This window comes from Panthera tigris, chromosome B2 (genome assembly GCF_018350195.1).
Source record: "Panthera tigris isolate Pti1 chromosome B2, P.tigris_Pti1_mat1.1, whole genome shotgun sequence".
NCBI lineage: Eukaryota > Metazoa > Chordata > Mammalia > Carnivora > Felidae > Panthera > Panthera tigris.
This window is the reverse complement of record NC_056664.1, coordinates 67,838,450-67,860,034: the sequence shown is the minus strand read 5'-3', so window position 1 is coordinate 67,860,034 and position 21,585 is coordinate 67,838,450. Positions and strand designations below refer to the sequence as shown.

At 33.3% G+C, this 21,585-nt stretch overlaps 1 protein-coding gene across 2 annotated transcripts in view; it reads right to left on the bottom strand.

Annotated features, from left to right (window-relative positions):
- SENP6 (SUMO specific peptidase 6) overlaps nt 1–21,585 on the bottom strand; it is a 119,243-nt gene that overhangs the window by 26,176 nt on the left and 71,482 nt on the right. For both annotated transcript variants that reach the window (XM_042986690.1, XM_042986691.1), the window contains 8 exons: nt 19,151–19,448; nt 12,990–13,222; nt 10,008–10,178; nt 5,194–5,227; nt 4,593–4,787; nt 3,425–3,651; nt 1,998–2,107; nt 1,741–1,857 (listed from right to left, as the gene is read on the bottom strand). In XM_042986690.1, coding sequence (XP_042842624.1) covers nt 1,741–1,857; nt 1,998–2,107; nt 3,425–3,651; nt 4,593–4,787; nt 5,194–5,227; nt 10,008–10,178; nt 12,990–13,222; nt 19,151–19,448 — 1,385 coding nt within the window. The remainder of the gene's footprint in view (nt 1–1,740; nt 1,858–1,997; nt 2,108–3,424; nt 3,652–4,592; nt 4,788–5,193; nt 5,228–10,007; nt 10,179–12,989; nt 13,223–19,150; nt 19,449–21,585) is intronic.

Genomic DNA, 21,585 nt, shown 5'->3' with positions numbered 1-21,585 from the left:
TCAGGGTCACTATAACCTTAAAGTTACTTTTAGCCCTTATCTACCTTGACCTCTGCCGTACTGACATTAAATGTATCCTCTTTATTTAAAGCTTTCACTTCCTTTCAACTTCATGACATAACCCTCTCCAAACTTTTCTTCTTACCTATCAGATCCTTCAAAATTTAGTCAAGAGAATCTCTTTCTTCCCTGTCTCTCTTTAACTTTCCAGATTCTGTTCTTGTAGCTCTTTTCCTCATTCTGTATTTCTTCCTAAGCAATTTCACCCATTCTCATAATTAAATTACCACTTGCAAAATAAAACCTCCTAACTCTCTATGCCTCCAAGCAAGAACTCAAAAGACTTCCAGAACCATATGTTCAACTGCTTATTGGCACTGTCCCTTCTGTTGTTATTAAAGACATCTAAAAGGAACTCATCCTGTCCTCCATCCAAACCTGTTCTGTTTTTGCATTCACTGCCTCACAGGTAGTGACAAAATCATTTAGCAGGTCTCAGTAGTTGGAAAGCGAGGAGTTATCTGCCATCCATTCCTCTCTTTCTTAATATCCATTCAATCAGTTGCTAAACAACTCTACCTCCTAAAAAACATTTATTTCCTCTTCACTCCAAATAAAATGACTTAATCAGGCTTCTTATATCACCTTAATTAATTTCCTTAAGTCATCTCTCAACTACACACCCACAATGAACATTCTTGTCAAAATGATCTTAAGGAAGCTCAATTATAATATCAAACATTTCTCTGATCAAACCTTTCACTCTTTATAACAATGTTTTCTTTTCCCAAACTGTTGAGTGCAACCATTAGTAAGCTATAATATCAATTCAGCAGCTTTCAACAACCAGTTCTTTAAAAAAATATTGTTTTATGAAATACATTTGAATGAACCAGAAAAAAAATATATTTTTAAGTTTATTTATTTATTTTGAGAGCCTGACTTGGGGGCTCGAACTCAAGAACCGTGAGATCACTACCTAAGCCAAAATCAAGAGTCTGATGCTTAACTGACTGAGCCACCCAGGTGCCCTGAATAAACTAGAAAATATTGGCAAGTGCTAGACATACTGATAGGTAAGTTCTGTTTTGTTTCATATATACACTCATTTTATATCACAAACCACTGAACACATATAAACTTAAACATACATGTATTAAGCATGTGTATACTGGGTCATGATGTAAGCTCTTCCAGGAGAGCTTCTTGGTCCCTCCTATTTCTGTACCCATGAAGAGAATGAAACATTCTTTTGCTGCTGTATCTATACCATGTTAATGCTTCTGTCAAAGCTTTAATCCCTTTTTCTGCTCCCTACAAAACCATAAACTTCTAACACAGTACGTGGTTCATAGCTGGCACTTGATGAAATACCAAGCAAAAAATCATACTTTTGTGCTTACACAGTAATTTATTACCTAACCTAGGGTAGTAACCATTTTTTAAAAGGCTTGAGGCAGTATAACAATAACAACATAATAATCTAGCATTTATGAACATGTTGTATTTGCCAAGTATTTTCCTAGTGCTTGACATGTATTATTTAATTCTCATACCCTTTTAGATATTATTTTCATTTTTTAAATGAGAAAACACACAGGTAGGGACATTAAATAATTTCCCAAATGTCACATAAGTGGTAGTGATAGAATAAAAAAATTAAAAAGTTTTGACTCTAGAAAACAAAGATATACATTATAGAATGTTAAAAATGTGCTAAAAGAAAGAAAATTAACTTACTTCAAATAAAAGTCTATAATAACATCATTTAAAAATTCTCCTTCACTTAGACAGTGTAGGTCCTCATTAGTAACGGAGATGCCTCCCTTAGCTGGAGGTGGTGGATATACTATCAATCTGTAACAAAATAAACAAAAAAACACAAGCAAAAACCACAAGTGTGTGTGTGTGTGTGTGTGTGTGTGTGTACAGAATTGAAATTTAATAAAACGGAAAAGAAATTTAAAGGCACTGCAAACATAAATGAATACTCTCACTTTTCTACGGGGCCCATGAAGATGGTATGATTCTCTCCAGTTTCTTCCTCATCATCAAAGAACTGGAATTCTTGTTTGTTTTTAAGTTGTATTTTAGATTCAAGGGACACCTAGTAAAGGAAATTAAATTACCAGTTTACAAAGTCAACTGAGAAATTTTTCACTAAAAAAAAAAGCAAACACAAGACAAGAATACTTCTCAATTAAAGAAAATTACAAATATGAATTTAAAAAGTATACATGACTTTAAAAAGAAACAGGCAAAACTATGGTCCACATTCTTTGTATGTGTAGTTTCAAGAACAGTGATATGCTTCCAATTTTTGTAACAATGGTTTTATGGTATCTTATCTAAGATCTCTATCATCCTTATTTAGATTATGTTTGTAAATCGAAAGAACAAATATAGTGGTTTTTTCTTCTGAGAGTGGAGGTCTACCTAAGTTCAATGGCTAGGCAATCCATGGGATATGGGAGGAGAGGCTCAGGGAACGCAGTCCAATGAGCTTTAGTTCTCCAGAATAACAAAGAAAGAAACAAAGAAACAAAGAAAGACCCTGCGTTGAAATTTTATTCTATTGCAGCTGCCTTACAGCTCCAGTTGCTTTTTTCTTCCTCATTAACAATCTCTTATAGCAAGTTTTACAAAAGAAGGGGAATGGTTCCTCTTCCTTCTGTTCTTTTCCTCAACCCACTTACTGTGTGAATAGCTCTTCTCTGGTGAGACCTTACTCAGCTTCACCAAGATTGTGCCTTGGATAGCCCTATTTCCAATTTGTAGGCAGGTTGGAAGATTTTAAGTATTTCTAATAAATTAAGTCGGCAAAATTCAGTTGCATGATAAGGAGACAAATTTTTATTATGTAACATTATACTATGTGTTATAGTACACAGCCTTTGGTTCAGGTGGCTTTAGAGTTACCTACTGTATGATTAGTTATTCTAGAATTGGAAATATATGTTGACAGTCACAATCAAATGATATGTATTCTTTGGTTCTCAAATTTTCAACTATGTGTACACATGGTACATATAAATGTACATCAAGGACCAAAATTCCTTTATTTGTACTGAATCCAATACATCACTAGGAACCACTAGCAAATTTACGAGTAACGATTAATTTGAATGTAGCAGTATGAACATTTATGTTTAGACTGGGGTAAAAAGAAAACAGGATAAGAGAAAAAGATGAAAAGATAATACAATGTGAAAAGAACGAAAAAAATGCTTTTGAGACCTGTACCAAGTACTATTTGTGTCCCAAGTCACCTATCCACCATTAACTTTCTGACACAAGATAGTTTATGAATCACATATAAAAGCAAATAATTCTGAAATGGAATTAAAAAGATCTAACTCCAATATTTCCCTTTAAAGCTAGGCATTATTTAAAATTACATTAAAAAACTAAAAAACATAATTACATTTTTAATTTTGTTTTCTTTTTGCCCACAACTTCCTTTGATGCTCTCTTCATAGGTTCTTGTACAGGCAACAAGTCTGCTATTGGCTTCTTCAAAGGGAATTTTCGCAAAAAAATTGGACACATTATTCTTTATACCAATGTCGGTAATGATACTTTCAAATACCATATTTGCCTGAGGATCAAGGCCATTTTGAAATATTAAAATTATGTATTGTTCTTCCAAATCTGAAAAAAAAAATAACTTTAAGTCTAAAAGAAAAAGATAGGTAGATAGATATTAAAGAAAGAGTAACAGCTAGTTATTTCCAGGATATCACTAGAAATCCTGGTACATATGTTTAAAATAGTTTGGTATACAGTGGGTGTATAATAAATACTGGAATAAAGACCAGTAACGGTGTCATCTAACAATGTCACCTAAAAGTTATTAAGAAAAAGAAAAAGGAACTAGGACACATTACCCTAGCAGGAAGCTTAAGAACAAACCTGTTCATGGATGTATTAATTTACCTCATCTAATAGAATCCAAATACATTTATAGTTTTAAATATATTTTAATTAACATTTTTGTAAAACACAAATTGCCAGGTGCACTATTAGTAGCTCTAGAGAATTTAATTGCAAAAACTACTATTCACTAATATGCCAATTCTTACAGCTTTAATAGTAACTATCAATTTTCATCATTAAGCTGAAGCAGCAATTACTGCTGAAAAGTATTTACCTTACAATTAGTCATCCTATGTCATAAACGTCAGAGGTGAAGGGATACAAACTGGAGAACTACATCTATTATTGTAGAGGATGAAAACTCATTCTAAGAAGCCACAAACTTCCTACTCAGGCTGTTTCAAAGATTCCAGAATTATATGGTTGATTTACACTTAGCACTCCTTCTAGCGCATTAATTTTCTTTTTCATTTTACTCCGATTATAGTTTTAAAATAAGGAATGCAGATCTCTTGAGTTTTAACTCATTTTGAAAACCTTCTAAATGGGTAAACCTGGGTATTATCTTTAGAACTTCCACTTTCTGTGGGCTTTTTTCGTCATTTATAAAATGGGAGACTATATAGATATTTCGAGATCACTGTAAGGACTGTAGATAGGACATCTATTCAAGTGCACTCACACTGTATTATTTTAATGTGTTCTACAAAACTTACTTGTTAATTTATTTATTCCCTTAGAATCATTCCAAACTTTATCTTCCATATTCATTTGCAGTTGCATGCTCAGCTTTTGATAAACTGCTGGTATTGTCTGAAGAAATACAACTGGTAATTTTCGGACATTACACCATTCACATTTAGTTAGATCAGAGGTATTTAAAGTAATCCCTACAGGATCATTTTCTGGTTCTGGAGGAAAATAAATGGAAATAGAAAAGGAATTAATTCTAAAAATCAAGAATGGAGGAAACTGTGAAGAAATACAAGTTTAAAGTTAACCACATATTTGCTACGCTCTATAAACAGTAACTGTAGTGGGAAATGAAAAATCTTTTTAACTATCTTAAAGAAGCTTCTACATTTTTTTTTTAAATGAAAAGAGGATTCTAATGAAGTATACTTACAAAATTAAACACGGGCTTTATAATGTTACAGAATTAAATTACACTATTAAGATACATGCCCTTTGTCAAGAAAACATGTAAAAATGAATTCATCTTCATGAATTCTATGAATATCATTTAATATTTTATTCTTGTAAAGTGTTTTATTGTAAACAAAGCTATAGTGACTAAAAAGACATAAAATAGCTTACCTTCTAGCTGTATCTTGATAAAATCTAAACAAAACTAAAAAGTAAGATAAATTAGTATCAATCATAAACTTACAAAGATTTTGCTACAAATATCCGAAGTGTCGTATTGTTATTTGAGACTTAGACTATAGAAGGCAGAAAAACAAAACCATCTACCATGTACTTAAATATGAGATATCCCCCCATTCCAAATTTTCCTTCAGAAAGGCAAGCTTCACCTTTTTATTCAAATACTTAGAACATTTCTTATATTGGTTTATATTTCTTAGAACTTCAAAGAGATATTGACAGAACATTACAATGAACACCTGAATACCCTTTACCTAGATTCACCAACTGTTAAAATTTTGCCACAACTACTCCCCATCACTCTTTCTGTGCATATACACTTCCTTTTGCTAAACCAGCATAAAACAAGCAGAGGACATCATGACATTCCCTAAGTCGTTCAGCATGTATCTCCCAAGAACAAGGACATTCTCCTATACAACCAAAACAGCATTACTACACCTAAGAAAATCACGATTAATTCCATCCAACATGTACTTCTTACTCCAATTTCCCCAACTGTTCCAAATTTTCCTTTATTGTGTTTTACCTTCCCCAAGCCATAATTCTGTCAAGGTTACATTTGTTTCTTTTGTCTACCTTGGTCTAGACCAGAAATATGTCCCCCTCTGTTCCTCATGACATGACCTTTGAAGAATCCAGGCTAGGTTCTACAAAATGTACAACATCTTGAACTTGTGTTTCTTCAATTTAAAATTCAGGCCACACATTTCCAGCAAATTTCGCACACAGGTAATGTCTTATACCTCCTACGACATCACACTGGAAGGCAGAGGATGTCAGGCTGTACTAATAACAAGCTTAATCACTTAGCAAAGGTGTGTCAGGTTTTTCCACTGTAAAGATAATATTTTTCCCTCAGTAATTAAATAGTAACCTGTGGAGAGATACTTGAAAGCTTGTGAATATCTTGTTCCCTAATAACCTTTCCGCCAATGGTTTTACATTCCATTGAAAATTCTGCCTCAATCAGTTATTATTGGTACTTATAAAAAGGCGATTTGCTAATAATTTTAACATGGAGAAGACATATTAAGTCAATATATCCTACTCATTTTCTGTGTTACCATTAAGAGAATGCAAAAGGCAGACAAGAACTTCAAAATGCATTTAAAAATAAGTTGGAGGACACCTGGCTCAGTTGGTAGAATATGCAACTCTTGATCTCAGGGTCATGAGTTCAAGCCCCACATTTGGTGTGGAGCCTACTTAAAAATAAGTAAGTTGGATTGATATACCAAAGAACAAACAGATACATTAAAAGCAAGTTTATTAGTAAAATGCTCATGGCAGAATCTAGCTGGGAGTTTTATGAACATTCACTGTAAAATTATTTCAACTCTTTTGTTTAAAAATTTTCACAATGTAGGGGTTCCTGAGTGGCTCAGTTGGTTAACTGTTCGACTTTTGATTTCGGCTCAGGTCATGATCTCACAGATAATGAGATCAAGCCCCACATAGGGCTCTGCACTGATGGCATGGGGCCTGCTTGGGATTCTTGCTCTCATTCTCCGTCTCTCTTTCAGAATAAACATTTTTAAAAAGTAAATAAAATTTTTACAATGAAGAAAAGGAAGCAAAGAGATATAAAATAAATTCAGTAATTATTACAATAATTACTAAGTCTAGAATGTTACTAAACATACCTTCTAAAGACTGTGCCTATAGATAATATGATAAATGGGGACACCAAGAATGCTTACTTGTCGCTAGGGAAACATTACAACATACATAGAAGCTGAAGTTACATGCTTTAAAAAGTATGTTAGATGATTCAAAAAGTGGCAATAAGGATGACATAAACACTAATGTGGAAGCATTTGAATAAAATTGCTGTATGAGATATAAGAACAGAAAGAAGCATATCTAAGTATCTGTCATTTAAAAACTTGTAACTAAATTACAAGTAGACATTGGGCTATTTCACCATCATATCCAAGAGTTTCTAAATTTAAGGTAGCTGAAAACCTTAAATTTTATATCTTCTCATTGGAAAAAAGAGGGATTGTATTATATGTGGGTATAAATGCTATTCCTAATAATGTAAGCCATTTTCCTGTAAATTAAAAGTATTTACTTTTAAGTAAAATTGGCACTTCTAGGGGTGTCTGGCTGTCTCAGTTGGTAGAGCATGTGACTCTTTTTTTTTTTTTAATTAAAAAAATATTTTTATTTATTTTTGAGAGACAGAGAGAGAGCAAGCAGGGGAGGGGCAGAGAGAAAGGGAGACAGAATCTGAAGCAGGATCCAGGCTCTCAGCAGGATCCAGGTTCTCAGCCCCGACATGGGGCTCGAACCCACAAACAGTGAGATCATGACCTGAGATGAAGCTGGATGCTTAACCAACTGAGCCACCCAGGCGCCCCGAGCATGTGACTCTTGATCTCAGCGTTTTGAGTTCAAACCCCACAATGGGCATAGACAGATTACTTAAAAATAAGATAATATAAAGATTTAAAAGTGGAACTTCTAGATAGTATCAATTCTTACACTGAATGAAATTAAATTATCCAATAATAAATGAGATTTGATAAAATATTTAAAACAATAAAACATTTAAAATCTGTTTCTGAGATTAATGATGCCATGGAAGATAAATCACTATAAAACACAAGGCAGTTATATTCAAGAAGAAAATGTCAAATCATCTTTAATATATTATCTAAAGAAATTACAGATTAATTATCCTTCATTAAAGAATGTTCTTTGGAAGAATCCCATGGTACAATGAAAGTTAACACCACAGTTGCAAAATTCCACATTATAAGCACAACTTTTTGGTTGAAATATTTCACTTAAGCATTTAAAGAAAAATTACCTGTGTGAACACATTCTATATTACATATACTGCCTTTTACTTCTTAAAGTAAATCCATAAAGTTAGTTTTCTTCACTAAATCATATATACACTAACCTATAATTTTCATATAAAAAATTTTTCATTCTGATTTTAATGTTACGTAGGTTTTTTTTAAAGTAATCTCTACGCTCAATGTGGGGCTCAAACTCACAACCTCAAGATCAAGAATTGCATGCTCTACTGGCTGAGTCAGCCAGGCCCCCAAATGTAGTTCTTGATAGCTAGCCTTGAGACCAAATGTGCACCTTTCAACTAAATATCTAAAATGCCAGCAAAGCCTTAATTATCATCGTGTAAAGTTCTGATTAACGGTGTCAATGTGGGAAAAAGCCAGAAAACTATAGGGTGCCCCTGAGAATTTTTGAGCTATTTTGACTTAGAATGACACTTTTGTTAACTGACAGAAACCAGGAAAGAATCTGTCCTATGAAGACTTGTAACAAAACACAAATTTCATAAATCCTTGACAACCTTGACATATGTTACAATGTTATTGGGTAATAATGGATTGTCTAGTCTATATATAATTTGCTTTAAATCTCTGGAGTACTTCTAAGTTTTTAAATGGTGAGAAGCTGGAGTTTTTTGATTAAAAAATACGAAACAAAACGAAACAAAAAAAACAACCAACCAACCAACCAACTAGCAACCAACCAAAAAAACGCAGGACGTCTGGGTAGCCCAGTCAGTTAAGTGTCTGACTCTTGATTGTGGCTCAGGTAATGCCCTCACAGTTCCAACCCTGCATTGGGCTCTATGCTAATAGCATAGAGTCGGCTTGTGATTCTCTTCATCCCAATCTCTCTCTCTGCCCCTCCCCCACTTGCACCCCCCGAGTAAAAAAACAAAAATTAAAAATTAAAAAAAAATATTTAGGTTTCACATACTGTTTTGCTCTGATAAGAAATCAAGTCCATATATCATTTTCTCCTATACTAACCTATATATATTTTTTCTTTTTGGCCATATTTGGCCATATTGTATCCTGAAACTATGAATCCTAGAAAATAAATAGCTATTACTTACCATAATTTAAATAGCAACAGTATAACTACCTTTTAACTTTCCTTATGTGGCATAATGTGTTTTCTTAAAGACACTACTTGATGTCTAAAGAACAATAATAGGGGACCAGGCTTCAAACAATAGATGAAAACAGACAGTTGGGGACGCCAAGTTAAGCAATCATAAAATAAAAGCTTACAAACTAAGTGTAGTGTTAAATGAAGATTAATTTACCAATAATGTACAGAATACATTAGGAAGAAGAAAAATGATGACTAAGAAAGCTGGTTATATTAAAATTATATTAAAATTTCAAATGCAAAATAAACATTTGAATTAAATTGGTGCCAGCAGAGTAACATGGATGACAAGTAAGATAAAGGAACTATAGAAAGTCCTTTGGGCTTCCTGGACACTGAACTAGTCCAAAAGCACAGCGCCTCTTGTGTGGTGACTGTATTCCAATAATCTATTTCTAGGAGTCTTAATGTTGCAAGACATTTTTCTACAGACCCCAAAGCTTTTGGATTCATCTTTCTCTCATTATCATTCTTTAAAATACTCTTTTCACGCACTGAGCTGGCATGAGAATAAAACAGTAACATATTAGTTTTCTAACTCAGTGAGAGTAAGTATCTTCTTATGATGGATATGTCACTACCTTGAACATTACATTAGAATTTTTTATCCAATGATTTTTACTGTAAGGAACTTTTTATAATTGTCTATATACTCTTAAAGCAATTTGAAATCTTGAAATAATTTTTAATATTCTATTAAATATTTTAATTTATAAGTTTTAAAATATTACATATTAGCCTTAGCCATGTAATTTTGAAAATTATAACTGGTACAGTAAAAAGCTTAAGAATGTACTTACAATTACAGGTTCTATTAATAGTCGGAAGAGTGTTCCTACTCGTATACTTCGACAGTTTAAAATGACACTGTCAAAGGAACTTTGGCAGCTTAAAGATACAGGATCAACTAAAGTTTCTTGAGACGTCACTTTACGACGTTTTAGAGGTGTGTTGACAATAGAATTACCAAACTGAAAAAGAAAAAAAATGTTTTCACTTTATAAGCAACTAAAACAAGGTTGAAACTAAGCCGACATATGCAAAGAAGACCCAACATAAAAAACATAATTATCAAAATATTAAAGACTAATTTTACTTCAACAGAGGATGTAAATATTTATTGATTTCATATAACAGAAATCCTTATTTTGTCCAGCTATACTATACTTTACACCTAGTCATTACTTGAAATTACAGTAACAGCATAGCACCAAGAATGTACTTTGGGAAATCAGACTACCTAGGTCCATATCATAGCTATACCACCTTGTAATTATCTGATTTTTAAAACAATAATAACTCCTTTCCTAAACTCCTTTCCTAAAACTCTTTTCCTAAACTAAAATAGATAGAAGAGTATCTATTCAAATGATGTAGAGTATATAAGCAGCTGAGCACAACGCTTCATGCACAGTAAAATGCTGGATAAAAATTAGCTAGTAATAGTGATAGTGGCTGTAATATTTGGATTAAATCAGCAATTCTTTAGAAAACAGATAATTTAGGGGAATGGTTATTTACACTACAAAAAGATTCTTTAACATATTTTAAAATGTACTTGATTTGTTAAAATTTCAGTCACTTCCACATGCAAATTAATCATAATATAAAATACCATTTTTGGAGTATATAATTTAAATGTAACTAAAGTTACACTAAAAACTTTATTAATAATTATCACAAGAATAAAACATGATCTTGATAGAAAGCAAGAAAAAAACAAAACCACTGCATAGAGACAGGCACTATTCTCCCACTGTCCCTCTAGAAACATTTCCATGATCTATGGTATAGGTAAAAATATGTATTAAAATATTATGTATGTATATATACCTATATCTCTACAACTGGGCACACACACACACACACACACACACACACATTTATTTCTCAACACTGAGTTTTCAGGCTCATTAACAGATTAATCATGAATATTTCCCCAAATTATTAACAGAAACCTACTAAAGAGGTTTAAAAGCTTTTTCAGTTTCAGAATTATTTCTTCAAATAAATGTCATTTAGCTCAATAATAAAATTGGTAATTATAAGAGCTGCTCCAGTTGAATCCAAAGTGGAGAGACTGAGTCTAGAAACGAGTGGTCCACATCTTTCCCAAGGAGCCTCTAAAAGACCACTGAGAAACTCTTACTATTCACTGTGCCAGTATGAAAACTGTTCACTCACAAACTCCATCATATGGAAATCCATTATTTATTTAACTGAACCCTCCTATGCTGGACATGTGAGTTCTTTCTGATCTTACCCCATGACAACACTATTCTCCTCCAAGCATTTTTGCTGCTCAATCATGGTGTGTGTGTGTGTGTGTGTGTGTGTGTGTGTGTGTGTGTGTGTGTAAACTAATGCCTAATTGCCCTCTAGCATACCTATACCAATTTACACACCCAACACTCTATTTCTCCAACACTAACCAAAATTACAGACTATTATATACTTTAAAAATTTTCAACAATCTGACAGTTAACAAAATGTATTTTTTTTAACAAAATGTATTTTAATTTCATTTTCAGTACTTCACTACATTGTAAAAACTCTATTCATTTCCTTTATTCATTTTTCTATGGTTTGCTTCTATGAAGGACCAACTCACACTTTGTCACACAGTTCACTGTTTCCCCCACTCACATCTACCCATCAAATTCAGTTTATGGTATTTTGGTACAGTGTTCTGTACTTTTCATTTAATAATATATATTCATCTCTTTATTTACTATTTTTGCTTGCGCTGAAATACTTGGAAAGGCATTCCCAAGATTATATTAAAAATATTAGTCCATATTTCTTCTATCATCATACTTTATTTTTCCATTTTAACAACTGAGTATGTATGTTTCCATATTTTATCTATACTGATAACAATTCCTAACATTTACACACATACGTAATTTTTTTTTTTTAAAGCTTGTTTTGAGAGAGAGAGTGTAAGCACATGCACGCAAGCAGGGAAGGAGTAGAGAGAGAGAGAGAATCCCAAGCAGGCTCTGCACTGACAGCCCCCAATGGAGGGCTTGATCTCACAAACTGTGAGACCATGACCTGAGCCAAAATGAAGAGTTAGGATGTTTGGAACACCTGGGGAGCTCAAGTCAGTTGAGCGCCCAACTCTTGATGTCAACTTGGGTCATGATCTCAGGGTCATGGGATCGAGCCCCACATCGAGCTCTGCACTCAATGAGGATTCTATTCCGCCTGCTTGGGATTCTCTCTCTCTCTCCCTCTGGCCCTCCCCTGCATTTATACGTTCTCTCTAAATAAATAAATAAATACACACATACACAAAATAAAATATAAAATAAGAGTGGGACAGTTAACCAACTGAGCCACCCAGGCACCCACACATGTTAATTTTTTAACATGTATGTTTTTTATTTTTTTAAAAAGTTCTTCATAAAAAAGAAAATATGCATGTATTTCTGTACCTTGGTATTCCTCCTACCAGCACCATAGAAATCCTAAAAGTCAGTGATATAGCTTCTTCCTGTCCACCAGATTATACAAGAGTATGTGTTTATATTTCACTTGTAAGGTTGGTGTTTTTTCTTTGTTTTGAAATTTTTTACACTTTAAGCTTTTAGTTTAATAGAAATCTGTTTCTGTATGTTTTAATGTTCTTTTAAATAAACTTCCAAGTGGTATTTTAAGCCCTACTTAATAAATAATTCTTTCTCCTTAAGATACTGTCAAATTACCCTCCAAAAAAAAATTTACATCCCAAAGGGGAGAGTCAATCTGAGTAAAAGGTCAATAAATGTGAAAAGTACCTGGTCTTTCATTCTTGCTTTTCTTGGCAATGTAACTGTATTTAACTCTGAATCTGCTGGAATGCTTCTTAGTTCATGCTCTACTCTACAGATATTTTCATTTAGTGCTGCTTCTACTTTTCCAGTGGATGGTGCTGGGGAAGAACATGCTGAATCAGCAGGTTGAGGAGATATGCTTTCTCTTCTGTTAGTCCTGTCATTGTCATCATCATCATCATCACTGGACAAAATGACTATAAAGAAAATGTTAAATACTTCAGGTATTTCATTTCTGTCAGTTAATGGGAAATATACCAAATTTGCTTTGGATCTCTTCTAGAACCAAGATTAATAAAAATGAAAGAAGACACAATCCATTCTATCTGATGAAAAGTTAAATTTGAAGACAATTAGAAATGAAGAAAGGATAAGAACTGGCATTTTTTATATAGACTTACAAATACGAAAGTATTCTATAGTCCATTACCATCACCCACACGAGATATACACCCAAGTTACAGCAAAATTTAACCATATGTCATAGATCTATTTCAGAGTTCTAGAAAGTCTCAAGTATAAAGATAACCTGCACAGAAACTGTGCACAAAATAGCATGCATTGTAAATGTGTGTGAAACTCCATGTGACCAAATAATTTTATTTTACATAGGAAATCACTAAAATCGCAATTGGTCCTTAGGAGAACATGAACCAGTGTCAAATTGCTCAGTAAATTCTGTGGAGTAAATGAATGTGGACCTGAAAAGACATTAATGAAGGGAATTTGCTCTTATATCTTCTACGTGAGTAGAATAATGATATTGGATCTTAACAAATCCATCTTTATATCATAATTTCCGCAAGCCACCCACAATGCACTTGAGTCAAATCCTAACCCTTTTATGGTTTATAAATGTATATAATCTGGCCATTGCCTACTTCTCCAACTTTCTCATACTGCTCCATTTCTCCCTCTTTATGCACCAAGCACACCATCCATTTATTTTGTTCCTCAAACATCAAAGTTTGATTTTGTCTGGATTGCAATTCCCCTAACACTTTGCATTTTGGTCATTAAATATTAGCTTTTTGATTCATTACCCAATCTAAAGGAAGCAAATAGTTGGCTTATTCACAACAACTGATATAAATTTTCTGTTGCTTTTTGTTTTCTGTTGTTAGATGTTTACTTGCTCTCTCCCCACTACATATAAACTATGAGATCATTGCCTTGTCCACTGCTATACTCCCAGTCTAAAACTGCCTGGTGAAGAAAACAATTCAAAAATCATGTGTTGGAAGAACACATAAATTTGAAGAAGCATTTTTTTTTTTTAGAAACCCACATGTAAATGTTTAGTTACTAAATATGCCCCAGAGAGGCATCATTTCCATCACCATTTACCTGTCTTTTTTATTTTGTTATCTAGTCTTGGAAGCAAATGCTAAAGCTGGATCTTTTTCAGAACTGTTATTTTATTAACAGAAAATCTAACATGCCAGATTACAAGATCTAAATACATTTATACACATTTGAAAGTTAGGGTTCTGTAACTTACTATTTGCCTCTGTGAAATTAGGGACAAAAATAGTACCTATTGCAAAGGACCTGTTATGAGAACAAATGATTTAATACGTAAAAGATTTGGCACAATGACTGATATATGTAAGCTTTAAAAAAAGTTCATGAACTGCTTTATTTATGAAAAACCATACAGAAATATATTATATATGAATATATACTAAGGGGGAAGTCTACTGTTCTATTGACAATTATTTTTATGGTGCTTAACAGACATTAAAACATCTATATGTACTTTAAAACTTACTTTAAAGCCCCAAAGCTGCAACAGATAGAATTGTACTATATACCTCTTGTTTTAGTAACTTAACATAAATGCGGATTGTGCTCAATGTCACCATAATTTCAAAGGAAATGAGAAGTGTGCAAAGACAACAAACATATACTTAAAAAGCTTGTCTCATAGCTGCTTTCATTCTGTATATAGAATACATCCTATGTAATATATAAGATTCTGCATCAGGGTCTATGATGGACTGAATTGTGTCCCCTCAAAATTCATATGTTAAAGCTCTAACCCTCACTGTGACCAAATTTGGAAATAGAGCTGATAAGAAGGTAATAAAGATTAAATGAGTTCATAAAGGTGAGGACTTAATCTAATAGGACTGATGTCCTTATAAGAAAAAGAAATGCAGAGATTTCTCTCTCTGTGTGTGGAAGCACAGAAGATGGGCCATGTAAGGACACAGTGAACAGGCACCTGTCTACAAAGTAATGGCACCTTGATCTTGGACTTCCAGCCTTCAGAACTGTGAGAAAATAAATTTCTGTTGTTTAAACTACTTGGTTTATGGTATTCTGTTATGGGAACTCAAGCAGATTAATATAGGGTCTTTGTACTTACATTCCAACCTTATTTCCATACATATCAGCATGTCTTTCTCCTTACTTCGTTTTGGGCTCTATTCAAAAGTTACTTTATCAGAAGTGCCTATTTTACCACCTTTTTAAAATATCACCCTTCTTCATCTTGACATCTAACAATTAGCACTCTCTATTCCCTGGACCTGCTTCACTTTTCTATACAGAATTTATCACCACTACTTCAGACACTGTACATTTTATTATTTGACCACCCAAGATATAAGAGAAGTTTCATGAAAATAAACTATTTTAATAGGAACACGAATTTAAGAATAATTAACTATACAAGGAAAACAAGACTTTGAACCAGAAAAATCTGTTTTCTAGAGTCTAAACTCCAACAGTCCTTATGTATATAATAATATTGAGAAGTTAATCTTCTTAATCATGGGTTGCCTCATTAATAAAATGGGATATATCTGTACCTACCTCACATGTTATAATAATTTTTACAATAAACTAAACTTGGTTAGTGTCTATACCTTTACCACAAAGTAAGGCATGTAAGCATTCAATAAATGATATTTTTTATTACTAGTATAAAATGTCCTTAAAACATATTTTTCCATGGACTTTAATAGAAAATACTTAGTCTTCAATTGTTTTGTTTGTTCATTTTTTGAGCAAGGAAGGGGAACAAATTTATGTCTTACAGTTTTAATGCATGGTTGATATGGTCCTAGGTTAAGTTCTGAATAGTAAACTACTGAAGCCACTTCAAAACCACATGAATTTATTGTTTTTTAACTTAATCACATTAGCCTTAAGTTCCCATTCTCTCATCCTAGAAACTTCATCAGGATGGTATAGCATTTGGCTCAGTAATAGTACCCAGTAACTAATAAGTAAGTTTTCTTCATATCTAACCATAAAATGTAAAACCTTCACTATTAGGAAAGATTTAAATTATTTTAACAATATTTAATATCGCACTGATAAAACACTAAAATGTATTGTAAAATATTCATCAAATACCAACATCATCATAGTATCATAACAGATGTGTTTGTTGGCTGATACCTATCACAGTTATAATTTTTTTAATAGTTCTTTTTGAAAAATAAGCTAATGCACTGTTATGAGCTAAGGTTTGCTTTTTTTTTTTTTTTAAGTTTATTTACTTAAGTAATTTCTTTACCCATTGTGGGGCTTGAACTCATGACCCCAAAATCAAGAGTTGCATGCTCTCCCAACTGAGCCAGGTAGGGGCCGCTGAGCTAAGGTTTTTCTATTGAACTGAATTAAAACAGAACTTGACATATTTCTCAGATTAAAAATTTTTTTTTATTTTTAGGGGCACCTGGGTGGCTCAGTCGGTTAAGTGTCTGACTTTGGCTCAAGTAATGATTTTGTAATTCGTGAGTTCGAGCCCCACATCAGGCTCTGTGCTCATAGCTCAGAGCCTGGAGCCTGCTTCAGATTCTGTATCTCCCTCTCTCTCTCTTCCCCTCCCCCACTCATGTTCCCGCGTGCTCTTTCTCTCAAAAATAAATAAACGTTAAAGAAAGTAAAATCTACTTTAAGAAAAAAATTTTTATGTCATCCCCTTTCATTTACCAGTTTTCAGAGTAATTATTTGGAACCTAAGCAACCTCCAAAGGTAACCAACTGGGCGCTTTTTTTCTTTTGGGGGAGTAGGGAGATGATATCATTGCGAGCTAAAAAAAAAAAAATTAATATATTTGGCATATTTCAATAAATAGCAGTTATGAAACCTTTTGTGACTCATACAGTCCCATTACTGGTCAGTAGGAGCCCTTTCATTTTAGCTCCTGTGTCTTCTGAACATGTCCATAGTAGTTTTTGACTGCTTCCATGCTTCCTGATATGAGTAAATGATCTAGATTTATCTCATACACTCCTGCTCCAGACCTGGAGTCAGCCATTTCTCTGAGAAGTTCTACTTATTTTTAGTGAGAAGTAGTATTCAAAAACATAAATATGGGAAATAGAATTGTTCACTTCTATCTAAGAGAATATATATAATAATTTCATGCCATTCTCTCCAATCCAAGTTTAAAATTATGAGATTGTTACTTCTTTGACTTTACTTTTGAATTCCTTTGCTCTAACACTGAAAATCTTGGATTCTGGAGATAATAATAAAATTGCTTATTTGTTTTATCGATATATGTGTTTAAAAATAACAATACAAAAAATAGCAATACCAGTATTATTAACAGTATTACTGAATGCACTTAGAATTTCTTCGCAATTCTGTTTGACCTTAAAATATATCACATCAGGAATGCATAGCCACAGTATTATTTTAATTTAATTTCATTTGAAATAATTCTTCTGTGTGTTCAAGCCACCAACCAGATATATAATTAGGTTCATTAGTTTCATCTTGGTTTTGATTTTTTTAAATTTCCTATTTAATTTTGCTTTATAATCATGTAAAACATTTACATGGTTCTCAAGTCAAATCTACAAAAAAGGTATGTTTGGAGATATCCGGCATCTATCCCTAATTCCTACACTGTTTCCTCCCTTCTAATCAATTATTTTTAAAATTAGTTTTTAGTGTATCTTTCTTTTAAAAAAAAATTCCCGGGGCGCCTGGGTGGCGCAGTCGGTTAAGCGTCCGACTTCAGCCAGGTCACGATCTCGCGGTCCGTGAGTTCGAGCCCCGCGTCAGGCTCTGGGCTGACGGCTCGGAGCCTGGAGCCTGTTTCCGATTCTGTGTCTCCCTCTCTCTCTGCCCCTCCCCCGTTCATGCTCTGTCTCTCTGTCCCAAAAATAAAATAAACGTTGAAAAAAAAAAAAAAAATTAAAAAAAAAAAAAAATTCCCTATATTCATTCTCCCACCTTCACAAACAAAGGGTAGCACATTATCTACTGTGATCTGTACTTTGCTTTATTCATGTTATTAAAGATCTTAAAACTCACTCTATAGAATATTAAATGAGATCTTTCTCTCCTCTTACAGCTATGTACACTATAGTTTATTCAACTACTCCCTGTTTCTAATCTTCGCTACTTATTACAAACAGTATTGCATTTCATATACACACATATATCTAAAGGTAAGAAAAAGACTTAGGGGAAGATGGGGTGCCTGGGTGTTTCATTTGGTTGAGCGTCTGACTCCTGGTTTCAGCTCAGGTCACGATCTCACACTTCAAGGGTTTGAGCCTCATGTCAGGCTCCATGCTGACTGTGTGGGGCCTGCTTGGGATTCTCCCTCTCTCTCTGCCCCTACTCCTCTCATTCTCACTCTCTTTCTCAAAATAAATAAATAAACTTAAAAAAAAAAAAAAAAGATTTAAGGGAAGAGTAAATGTGGTAAGAGAACTAACTTTCATTGAGTTCTTTCTACATGTCAAACACTTTATTTACTGGGCTATGGTAGGCACTTTATATGTTACTTCATTTACTTCCTCAAAAACCCTATCAGGCAGAAAATAATTCATTTACAAATCAGAGAGATTAAATGAACTGGACCAAAGTTAGAAATTTGGGCATAACTGGCACTTGACCTAAGACCGGGGTCAAGGTCTGTGCTCCCCCCACCTCCCCACTATTTAAGATGGATGGGGTGAAAACAAAGTCAGTTATTATTTTCCAACTACATGGACAGTTTTAATCATCTACCCAAAGAACATGTTATATAACTGACACAAATACCTATTAAAACTATACTTCTCAAATATGCTCATGCTCACATTAAAAACATATGTAAAAAATACTGGATTGATATAAATAATACTAAAGGGAGTAAAATACTTACTTGGATCATTTAGGTCTGACAGGCTTGTTTTCCTTTCTTTCAGGTTTGTGAGTTTGGCTACTTTTGCCCTAGGTAAAATGACTTTCCCATTAGTCTGCAAATAATTCTGTCTACTATCATCACAATTCACAATAATATCAACTGGAATCTTTCCCAGACTGTTGCCATAAAACTTCTTGGATGATAATGCTGTGTTTTGTGACTTCTGTCCTCCAGAATTCTGATGAATTGATGTTCTTAATAATGGTCCAGTAGATTCACTCAAAGTTATAGCTTGTCTGCAATTTCTTTGCACATCCTTAGGAAAAAGAATACCACAACTTTGGCATTTTGTCTGATTTTCCTTTTCTTTTCCACATTTTGGACAATACCCACACTGGTTAGAAACCTTAAGTTCCAAAAGAATAAAAAAATCAAAAGACTTTGGCATTTTATTTCAACATTATGGAATAAAAAATAAGATTTCAAAATTAAGTCTCTCACTCCACATCATCATCACCATGGCTGCCAAAAAATCCTGAATACATCATGTTACTTGGGATTTAGCATCAGGATGCTGGAAGCAATTTTCGGGACCATCTTAATCCAGCAATCCTTACGTTGGACCATGTACACTACTTAAGGGCTATATAAAGATTTTCTATGGCATACAGAACGTAAATAATCTTAAGGGAATCAACATCTAAAATTCTCAATTTCCACATATCATTCCAAAACCTGACTTGATTATGCCTCTGATGTCAAGCTATCTCCTGCCAGATTTGTTCTCCTACTTAAAAAAACAAAACACTTCCATTTGAAATATTACAATGGTGCATTGCCCTGGAGTATAAAAACCACCAAACCAAACCAAAGGATAATTTAAATGTTGGAAAAAAGAATCAATTTTAAACACTGGTTAACAAAAACTTTTACAAGACAACTGATTTCTAAGACAGTGCTTCAAAAATATTTTAAGGAAGGCCTAGTGTAGGTTACAATTGTGAGATTATTAAAAATGTTTCTTGATAGTAGAGCTTCCTGTGATTTGGGGCATATAATTTAGAAGAAGTTTAAGGATTATTTTCATACTCATGTACTTATTTATGTGAAAAAGGTTCTTTAGCACTTAGATCTTTAGGAAGCAAAAATATGAATAGATGTTGAATTGTCTCACTATGCCCAGCATAATATTTATTCATAGACACAGGAAGTAATTGAAAAAAACAATCAGTATCTCTAATTAAACATGCATTTCCAATAATTTTATGTCAAATAACTTATCAAACTTTATAACATATAGTTTTAATCAAGTGTGCTATTAATAACAGAAATAACTCAATCAAAAATAAATTTAACACTTTGAGTCTTATATAATAGGAAATAAGTGGATAAATACTTCTGACAGTGAAATAATAGAAAGAAATAGTAATTATCAAGTGTTATAGTATTTGGATGCTACCAGATCCATGTATGAGGAGAGTGATTTAACCACTCTCTATTTTAAAATGTTACTCTTTGGGGGCACCAACTGGCTCAGTCAGTTGGGCATCTGATCTTGGTTTCGGCTCAGGTCATGATCTTACAGTTTGTAGGTTCAAGCCCCACAGTGGGCTCTGTGCTGGCAGCATGGAGCCTGCTTGGAATCCTCTCTCTCCCTCTCTCTCTGCCCCTTCCCAGCTTGCGTTTTCTCTCTCTCAAAAATAATAAAATAAAATGTTACTCTTTTCACTGTGTCAACTATTACATCCTATGTAACCATTTAATCTTGAAACAAAAAATGTTCAATGTCAACTTAAAAATATGTAAGAGAATGTATAGCTGTTTAAAATTTTTTAAATCTTTTAGGTGACAGAAGTCATCAAGTAGTTGTAGGAGGAACACGTTGTATAAACATAAATTTCAAAATTCACTGAGCTAAAAGCTTAAGTTCTGGACATCTTATTCCATGTATATTTATACCTTAAATACACTTAGGAAACTGTCTAAAGACCACTGGTCTAGTCTTTTCTTGTTTTAAACAAGGGAAAACTGACAAAAACTGTTTCCCTTGTCTTACATGACTCACAACAGAGCCATTCTATCAAACCATGTTATCTATTCAAGGATCTACCCCAGATAACAACAAAGAATGAAATCAAGCTTCAACCAAGGCAAAGCTGAACTCAGAACATTGTTCACTATCACAGCATATGTAGATTATAAAAAAAAAAAAAAAAAGAACATGTCTCTTTCTCTGCCAATACATAGCAGAATTCTGTTATACTATTTGTGGAGTCTAGGTATAAGGAATTTTTTTCTCATAGCACTTGTGATAGTGCCCTGTGTATTTAGGATGTATAGTTAACAGGTGAACTATGCAAATAACTCATTAGACACAAACATGGGACAGATTATCTACCTCTCGAATTTTAGCCTATTGTCAATAAGGGAAAGAAATACTAGTATAGTTAACC